Here is a 10,368-nt window from a genome sequence, read left to right on the forward strand (position 1 = left end):
TGTTGATAACCATGCATAGTTGCCCTATTTATCATTGCCATTCATGTATGCCAAGACTGTTATGATGTAACATGTTAAATGACAGTGACAATGAAATAATTGCCCTGTTCAGGCATCATTCATGTTCTTCCTTCTCTTTTTAATATTTCCTGCTATATACACATTTATCTTATTTTTTGCCTGCATAGATTATTGGTGCTTAGAAGACCTGTATCGCGATATTGTTAAACGTTATGTTGATGCAGTTGAAAAACTTTCTGAGAGAAGGTCAGATCCTGCTACTATTGAAGGATGCTCCCAACTGAAGCCAGATAATTATCTCCTTGCTTGGCATACACCCTTCAATGAGAAAGGTAGGCTGAACATTTTTTTTCATTATTTTAACAAAAGCCATATTACACTCTTGTCATTTCAGGAAAAAAAGATGCAGACCATTGCTGGATCAAAGGCCACATTCTTTTGGCATCCCAAAGTTCTAGGACAAAACAAATGTACAATTATTGTGTTGAATCTAAATTCATTATAAACTAACCTGAATTAAAAGAAACGCCTACCCATTTATTTAATACTTTTCTTTTGTCTGACCTATTAAAAACCACAGTTGAGAAGGAGGTATTGTAAATATTCTGGGAACTGTACTTAAAGGTCTCAAGGACTGCATAAAGTTTGAAGTGTTGGATGTGGAGTCCCTGCCCTGTTTCAAAGTAGCCTGAAGTATTACAGAAAGTGGCAAGGAATCTTAGACAAGATCTAAGATCTAGGCTAATATTTCTTAAGTATTAACTTAATAAACTACAACTTTTTATACAATCATTTTGAATATATTAGGAGTGTTGTAGCATGGAGGCTAGAATACAGTATTGCAGGCTCACTCTCCACAGCCAGGAGTTCCATCCTGACCGGCTCACGGTTGACTCAGCCTTCTATCCTTCTGAGGTCGGTAAAATGAAGACCCAGATTGTTGGGGGCAACATGATGACATTTGTAAGCCGCTTAGAGAGTGCTGTAAAGCACTATGTAGCAGTATATAGGTCTAAGTGCTATTGCTACTGCTATTGCTATTTTGGCTGCACTTTAATGTACCGTATTCAGCTGCTGGTAGATTGCACAGAAGACATTGATATTTATATACATACAGAGATACATGCACCCCCATACACAATATTGAACCAACTTTAGGTAAATATAAACAGGATTGCTTTTGTTTGGTGTGTGCATTTTAAAATACTAAATGCTTGGCACTTAGCTGCTATCTCAATTAACCAGTGAGAAATCATTGCAGATTACACAGTTGTCCATGTATTATAGCCCAGAAAACTACTAAAGTAAGCTCACCAAAATGGTGCCATCCAAAGATACACATAACACTGTAACGCCCATATTTCTGGAGGATATCAGATTAGGAATGGCTATACCATTGTCAAAGAATTTACTTCTTGTTGGACCACTCAAATTTACAGCCTGTTTCATTTGGTATACATAAAGAGCTAAATCATTTAGGTTTCTTTTGTGTTTCATAAAAATGTTTTATTGGTTGATCCTGTAAAAATATATGTGATATTTTTTCTCTTTTTACAATAACAAGGAGGAAACCTGTATGTTCTCCTCTGACAAATGGGAGAGCATACAGTTTTCTTCCTTGTTATTGTAAAAAGAGAAAAAACATCACATATATTTTTACAGGATCAACCAATAAAACATTTTTATGAAACACAAAAGAAACCTAAATGATGGTCTGTTGTATCCCTGATCAGCAATTCTATATGTGCCTGGAGAAGCATAGTCAGATGCCAAGAATTCCTTGGGCTCAGCTGAGTGTCCTTTTGTAAATTATCTCGGCTTACAAATAGCTCAATATCTATTTCTAGAGTCTTTGTTCTTGGCATGATGCTTTCTGATCCCAGATTTATGTCCTCGAATTTTGTATTTGTATTCATTTCCAGCAATCGGTCATGTTTCATCTGGAGCTGTGCATTTATTAGACATTTTGCTATATATATATATGATGCCTCTGAGTGTAGGGCTAAAGACAAAACTTCAACTGCCGGTTTGATTTCTCCAGTGACTTCACTTTCTTTCCCTCCTGGTGTAAATTGCACAAACCTAACTACCACATAGGCAAACTGCAGAACCTGTTCTATGTTCTGAATGCTGGCAAATTTAAGGGGCCATATTTTATCGGTAAAAGCTCAGCTTCCACTGGATGATGCAGATTCCAGATCCAGCAGTGGGTTAATATGACACTGTTTCATTGGGATATAAGGGCACTCAATTGGAACATCATCATCTAAGGCAGTGTCATGGCATAAACATTGCAACATACTGTGGCAATTATTTTTGTCCCTGTGCAGTACAGCACTGATGTCAAAACAGCTGCCCCTACTCACTCTTCAGAAGAAAAAAATAAAATAAAATAAAACTGGGCCAGTATTAGGCTATAGTTTACCACTGATGCTCTGTGTCTCTATCTAATCCATTTTGTGGTTCAGCCAACTGGAAGGTAGTAAATTGTCGTGACGTAGAGACATCTGTCTCATACTACTCTATCATTCTGAGAGGACACTTGAGAAGGTGTCAGTAATACCATTACTATAAACCATGAGTGAAAAACACCTCCTAATGGGAACATGCTATTTTTTTCCACTTTATGTAACTTGGAAAATTCCCAATTAGTCATTGAACAATAAGACTGAATATAAAATATTCCTAATATCATTTAATATAGTGCAGTGATTTACGGTATTAAGTGTCTGGGCTTGGAGCTGATGAAGCTGGAGTTTTTGATTCCTGTGATAGAGAAAGACATTTTGTAAATAAGCGATAGGCACCAGAAATGCTCAAGGCTAAGAAACAAATCATGCACTGTTGATCACTTGAAAAGGTGAAGGAAGAGGCCCAGAAATCAAAACCTTGGGATTAATATATATAATAAAGGCAGGGTGTCTAGGTTGCAAAGAGATAAAGGTATTCCTCAACTTACAACCACAATTAAGCCCAACATTTCTGTTGCTAAGAGAGACATTTGTTAAGTGAATTTTGCCCCATTTTACAACCTTGTTTGTCACAGTTGTTAAATGAATCACTGTAGTTGTTAAAGGTAATCACATGATCCCAGAATACTGCACCTGTCATAAATATGAGTCAGTTGCCAAGCTCCTGAATTTTGATCACGTGACCATGAGGATGCTGCAACGGTTGTGTGAAAAACGGTCGTAAATCATTTTTTTCAGTGTTGTTGTAACTTTGAACGGTCACTAAATGAACTGTATGCCAAGTACTACCTGTATAGAAATACACTCAATTAATGGTCAAAACTTTGTTGTTACTAAACATTACAGAACTAAAATGCACCTTTGTTTGATCAATAGTATTTAGAAGTAAGGAGAAATTACTTGGCGTGAAAAATTAATACAACACTCCAAGAGTCATCAGAGGTTCCACAGACCCCTTAATCCCAGGCATAAGTTTTACACAACCACACCCACACACACCCAAACTTGTCAAAAATCTTTTTCACGAGGGACAAATTCAGCCTTATTGTGATTTTTCTAATATATTACCCTCATCTGTTGAAATGTAATTTCATGTAGAAAATTTGTGTGGGAGGGGGTTGGGGAGGAGAGGAGGGAGTGTGTAAAGCTTTATCAAATCCAATAAACAAGAAAATATCCAAATTTCACTTCAAAACTCTTATGTATGTGTTGTGTGCATTCCAAATTATTAATTTCTCTAAAAACTTGTTCCTGGTTTATCTTGGTTTTTTAAAGTCTGTATTATTATGGTTCGTCACAGGGTCAGCTAGATGTTTAAATTGGATTTGGCATTCTTATCCACCTATAGCCTCCTTCCCAAGGACATGAGATAAACAGATCTTGTTGTTTGATGGTGTTAAAGGTATTGTTGCAAGATATATGCTGTTTCAACTAAAACTGCCTTTTGCAATTGACTGATGGTGAATTATTATTATTTATTACATTTATATGCTATAGTATTTATACTATACTATTTCTATGGATTTCTTTGTATTTAATTAAATTGTTCGTGCAACCATTTTAAAACAGTGGAATGTACTTTATTAATGTACATATTGTTGTTTATCATGTAGGCTCAGGGTTTGGTGCAGCTACAAAAGCCATGTGTTTAGGGATGAAATACTGGAAGCCCGAAAGGCTGGAAACTCTCATTGAAGTGAGCATTGAAGTTGGACGAATGACTCATAATCATCCTACAGGTAATATCCAGGAGAATGTGCTTGGTCATCCTATATAAAACCCTGTCATTAGCAAATGACTGAGTGTAGTAATACATATCCTGGCTCCTGGGTACCATAGGTTTTATTTGATATCTGTATAATTAAAGGCATATGTTCTAGTATACTGAACATATGTTCTAATATACTAGCTCCCTTAAGGTTAGAACTGAACTAATCATAATAAGACAAACACTGAAGTGGGGGGGGGGGAATTGGGGGGTGGAAAGGAATATTTATCTGTCCCTACCCATTAGAATAAAGATAGAGCTAGTACTCCTGGCTGTGTTTCTTGTCTAGAGTTTCTTGCAAGCTAACAGATACTTACACATGCACACACAAATATGAGAAGAAAATAATTATAGGAAGAATTTTCAAGAAAGATGCTTGATATTTTCTGGAAGAGCTGATTCTAATATTAAAAACAAAAATGTAAAAGGTTAGATATGTTAAGGCAGGCAGGCACAAATGTTTGCCAGTAACCCTATTTTATTTAGTCATTAAGAAGTTCCATCTGTTGTAAGGACTCACTTCCAAATACATGTGCCTAGATTTAGAAGCTATATTTTATGTTCCAAGTGGAATCCTAGGGCCAAGGATTCCAAAGTGTGATTTGATTGCAATATGACAGGTTCACATTCTGAATTAACATATGTTTTCCCAGCTGTAGTTCAGGGAGGAATGGGGAGGAGCTATGAAAAGAAAAGATGGGGATCATAGGTATAACCTAAAGAGGTATAGAGTCAATGGGGCAATTGGTCAAAAGGAACTAAAGCAGGGGTAGGCAACCTTGGCTCTTTTATGACTTGTGGACTTCAACTTCCAGAATTCCTCAGCCAGCAAAGCTGGCTGAGGAATTCTGGGAGTTGAAGTCCACAAGTCATAAAAGAGGCAAGGTTGCCTAGCCCTGAACTAAAGTAAGTAGGGTGGATGGGCAGCAGGAGAAGCAGGAACCAATAGTAAACCTACAAGTATGTTTACTAGGGAATTTAACACATCTGTAAAAATCCTGGTTAGGGAAAGATGCATAAACAGTGACACACTATAATCTGAGCATGCATATTAATGGCAAACTTTCTTCTTCTCTGACTTCCTACTAAATGTCAGAAGAAAATCAACACTAATGTATCTCAGAAATGCACTTAAAATAGATCTATCATGTTTTCTAGAAACCAATATGCGCATTCCGTACAAGAGCAGTTGCCATAAAAATGTGCGAAATCAGTAAGTGAATTAATCAATTATTGCCCCCAATGAAGAGAACAATAACTGTAAACTAAATTCAAATCAGTCTCCTCTCCAAGCAGTGACATGCAACAGGATATTAATTCATCTTTTAAGTCGTGCTGAGAATCATTAAAAGTTTATTTTGAACTTCTGCATCCCATTCTCATGTCATAATCATTGAGATCAGAACTGCATATAGAAATAAAATAACTCACCATCCTGGAATGTTACTAGGAAAACATACCAGCCAGCTACCTTCTAAAGGCAGATACAAGTAGCAGGTCATAGCTATTCTCTGAAATGTTCCAAAGTTATGATTATGTGCTGGCAGTGGTACAAAAGGCATTATGAACATCTTTAACACAGGGCCAGTTTTAAATTAATTTTTCTTTCTTAAAAAAGTTTAAGGAAATATAGAGCTTGAAGTTGGATGAATTAAGCCTCACAGCACATGTTTTTATTATGCTATCATTAGCATTATACTTTGCCCATTTGGGATGTTTATAAAGCATTTTAAAAATTTAAGTAGCCCCACGTGGTCAGACTAAACATTGTTAAATATAGCATAATCTTTTATTTTGTTCTTTAAAGAACTGTTATTGGGTTGCTGGTTAGAAGAAATATCTGTATATAAAAAGACAGAGGTTGTTAGCATTTCAAAGTGGATCATTAAAAGTCCAGGAGCTTTATAAAGCAACAATTCCTAAATATTAAGTAAATGAAGCATTATTTGGATTCAGATAACTTATCTCATGATTGCTTCTTCAATTTTGCAAAAAGGTGTTGAAACTATGTTGTATGTCTGATCCATAAAATAAAGCAGACGAAATTTTAACTGACTTAAATAGCTGCTTCAGTCTCACACAATGACTCCTCCTAAAGCATTTATTTTCTTATGCACACATAAATATGGTTCTGTCCACAAACTCTTTTTTTTAAAGTATTAGCTTTTTTTTTTAACCATACACACATTTATCTTTATATGCTAATTTCAGGCTTCCTAGGATCCCTCTGTGCAGCTCTGTTTGTTTCATATGCAATCCAAGGAAAGCCACTGGTCCAATGGGGAAGAGAGATGATGAAAGTCGTTCCAATGGCCGAAGAATATTGCAAAAAGACCATCAGGCACATGGCAGGTAAAACTGATTAATTGGGCATTTCAAATTCATAAAAGGTAAAAAAGAAATCATTTTTTAAACTTCTCAGTAACTTTGTTTAGTTACCCAAGGTGGCGCAGTGGTTAGAATGAAGTATTGCAGGCTAATTGTGCCAACTGCCAGGGGTTCGATGCTCACCGGCCCAAGTTTGATTCAGCCTTCCATCCTTCCAAGGTTGGTAAATGAGGACCCAGATTGTTGGGGACAATATGCTGACTCTGTAAACTGCTTAGAGTGGACTATAAAGCATTATGAAGCAGTATATAAATCTAACTGCTATTACTATTGCTATTGCTACCCTTTCTAGTAATTAATTTCACTTGCCATTTTCAGTTTGAATTTAAATTTAAATGATATTGTGAGATAAGAAGTTGGGTGAGAAATGTAATGAAATATTAATTTTAAAATAACAACACATATTAGACCAGTGATGCATATGCATAAGCAATGTGCTTTTAATAGCCCCTTCATTTTTCTAATGGAAGTTCTTCCACTTTTATTCAAACTGTTGTTGTTTCTTAAGAGTAGAGCAGGTGCAGGATTAACACTTATAGGTCTGTCTCTCACAGGAAGAGGCTGGCATTTGCTCAGGGCAATGTCATCTCTAAGCTAAACACGCAAACCTTTTGAAGCATGTGCTTGTAACCCCGTCATTGTGGAAAACAGTGCTATTTTAGAAAGCAGGGAGAGAGGTTGAAAAAATAGATCCCTGCTTGAATCACAACAGAATCCTGTTTTTCAAGATATTTGGCTGGCTAAACAATGATAAAAGTTTCTTTCTTTCTTTCCTACTCAACAGCTCTAAATGGTACGTGGCAGCACTAAGCTAAATATAATGAAGAAAATAAATACAATTTAGATAGCTTACACCGCAGCTACTTCACAAATTACTTTTCCTCCTGAAATCAAAGATAATTTCCTATACAGAAAGAGCTCTAGCATAAAATATGTTTAGAAGTTTTTCTAACCCAATATCATGGTGTCAGGAAATACATTTAAGACAGAATAGCAGGGTACATTTTAAGAATAACAGTGAGCGTGCCCTTTTGTCTCCCCAAAAATTATTTCTTAAGAGAAAAAAAAAGTCAAAGATGAATTACCCTAAAAAATTTTTTGTATCTTTCACCCAGATTCATACAACACTTGCATAATATTCAAGTATACAGCTTAAATGTGATACTCAATATATTAACAAAAAATATTACAGGCTTCAGGTTGTGTATCAAAAGCTGATTGGGCTTTAGTTACCTTTATGACTATGTTACTATATTTAGTTATTTAGTTGGCTATGTTACTATAGCATATTGCGTTAAAGAAAGCCCTTGAAAATGGCCTAAAAATGAAACTAATATAAATTCTATTACAGCCAGATTGCTAACAAAACTTGGCTTCCATAAATGCATTAAGCAGTAAGAAAACATCTTAAAAGATCTCCAGGCTGAAGTCTAAATTCACACATAAACTCAAAGTGCAGAAGGACTTGGACAGATCTACCCTGCTTATTTCATATTTTGTGTTTATTTTCTTCAGTTCAATCATGTCTGATTCTCAGAGACTGCCTGGACAAGCTCCTGCAGTTTTCTTGGAAACGGTTTTTCAGAAGTGGTTTGTTATTCATCCTTCCTAGAGTTGAAATAAGTGACTAACCTAAGGTTATGCAGTTGGCTTTGTGGCAAAAGTGGATCTAGAACTCACAGTCTCCTGTTTCTAGTCTGATGCCTTAACCACAACACTAAATGGGGTCTCTATTTTGTGTTAGCTGATTCTAATTCTCTGTCTTTATGGAAATAAAAGTCTTCCAAACCAATTCTCTACTGTACAATATATTGGTTGGTATTAATGACAAACAGTATTATAACAGCATTATATGACTAGTCTTGACTGGAATAATTTTTCAAGATTACATATATTATAATTGCACATTTATTTTCCATTCAGAATATCAAGAACACTGGTTTTACTTTGAAGCAAAATGGCAATTTTATTTGGAGGAGAGAGAGATCAATGAAGAAAACCAGAATAAACCTCATTTTCCTGACAATTATGATGCTGAAGAAAGAGAAAAAGTAAGTTCTTCAAGAAACAGCTGTTTAAACTCTGTGTGTCTAGGGAGGGGAGGAATAGATATAAAATGATACTTTTCTTACTAAAAATGAATGTTATGCTGTAATTATGAAACCAAATGACAGAGGTTGTGTCTCAAAAAGACAGATTTTACAGAATAAAGTTTAAGTTGGTCATTTGTAAGAGAAATAGCAATAAAAACAATAACAAGTGATAAAAAAGTAGTGATTGTTGGTGTATAGTGAACCAGTGATCAATGGGTAGATATTACTCAAAGCATTAAAAGCAAATAAATCAAGAAACTTGAAAACATAAACTGTAATTTAATGTTTCTTTATCAATCTATATATTTAAAACATGCAAACTGCGAGATTTATATATGCATGTTCTGGTTTGCATTTCGTCAAGTTGTTAATTATCCATTTAGACTTACCGGAGATGGAGTTCTGAAGGTCGTGGTGGAAGGAGAGGTCATGATGCTCCCATGATTGCATATGATGCTCTCTTAGGATGTGGTGGTGATTGGACAGAGCTTTGTAACAGGGCAATGTTCCATGGAGGTGAGTAAACTACTGCTTTTTGTATTTCTTCTATAATTTAATCCTTATAGAAATTAAAAAGCAATAGCAGCTTTCACAGCAGCTTTCTTCAACCAAAAGTTGTCCAGATGTCTTGGTCTACAAGTCATATAATTCCTGCCAGTCTGGCCAGTATCTCATTGAAAGTTCTATTGTTCAACCATTGTCAATATTTTCACTGCAGGACTCACTTTCCATAACAGAGAGCAGAATAACCTTAGATAAAGAAGGTAATAGTGACAGCCATTTAGACATTCCCTTCTATTTAAGTTCAAAGGTATACAAGCATCTTAGGCTACTTCCTACCTAATAACTTAGGGTGATATAATACTTTTCCTCGTTATGCTATTTTGATACAAGAATGATAAGAAAGCAAAGCATTATCCGTTGAAATGTCAACTGATATTAATGAGGAATAGTTTGTGGTAGTAACATTGAATATCTGTTGGTTTTCTATGCAGCTGATTGAAGGGATTGTACATGAAGATTATTTTGGATGAGATCATCAATTTTTATAAATTCAAAGCTGGTTAATAAATGCATTGATTCACATATAACATTACAGCAGTGGGGCACAGTGTTGTCATCTTACTTCTGTGATGTGCTGGGTTTTGATTTTCTTTCACAGTTCATGCTGATGAAAATTGAGGATGTTGTTGTTTATGTTTATGTTTATTATATTTATATCCCGCCCTTCTCCTTGTGGACTCAGGGCGGCTAACAACCAGATAAAACAACTACAAAATACCAAATACTACAGTTAAAACGTAATTAAAAGACAAATATTAACAATTGGCCTAAGTAATTTAAAATTATTTTAAAACCCCCGCTAAAAATTTCCCCTAGGCCAGTCCCGCAAGCTGAAATAACCATGTCTTAAGGGCGCGGCGGAATGAAGGGAGATCAGGGATCACCCTGATCTCTGGGGGTAGTTCATTCCAGAGGGTGGGAGCTCCCACCGAGAAGGCCCTCCCCCTTGGGGTCGCCAGCCGGCACTGTCTGGCTGACGGCACCCTGAGGAGACCCACTCTGTGGGAGCGTACAGGCCGATGGGAGGTAATCTGCGGCAGGAGGCGGTCTCGAAGATATCCAG

The 10,368-nt window shown here is 36.0% G+C and overlaps 1 protein-coding gene across 1 annotated transcript in view; it reads left to right on the plus strand.

Annotated features, from left to right (window-relative positions):
• Positions 1-10,368, plus strand: part of ADPRHL1 (ADP-ribosylhydrolase like 1) — a 20,040-nt gene that overhangs the window by 5,780 nt on the left and 3,892 nt on the right. The window contains exons 2-6 of the mRNA XM_015819320.1: positions 189-353; positions 4,106-4,231; positions 6,472-6,612; positions 8,572-8,699; positions 9,125-9,257. Coding sequence (XP_015674806.1) covers positions 189-353; positions 4,106-4,231; positions 6,472-6,612; positions 8,572-8,699; positions 9,125-9,257 — 693 coding nt within the window. The remainder of the gene's footprint in view (positions 1-188; positions 354-4,105; positions 4,232-6,471; positions 6,613-8,571; positions 8,700-9,124; positions 9,258-10,368) is intronic.

This window comes from Protobothrops mucrosquamatus, unplaced genomic scaffold (genome assembly GCF_001527695.2).
Source record: "Protobothrops mucrosquamatus isolate PMUCROS unplaced genomic scaffold, P.Mucros_1.0 scaffold897, whole genome shotgun sequence".
In the NCBI taxonomy this organism is placed as follows: Eukaryota; Metazoa; Chordata; class Lepidosauria; order Squamata; family Viperidae; genus Protobothrops; species Protobothrops mucrosquamatus.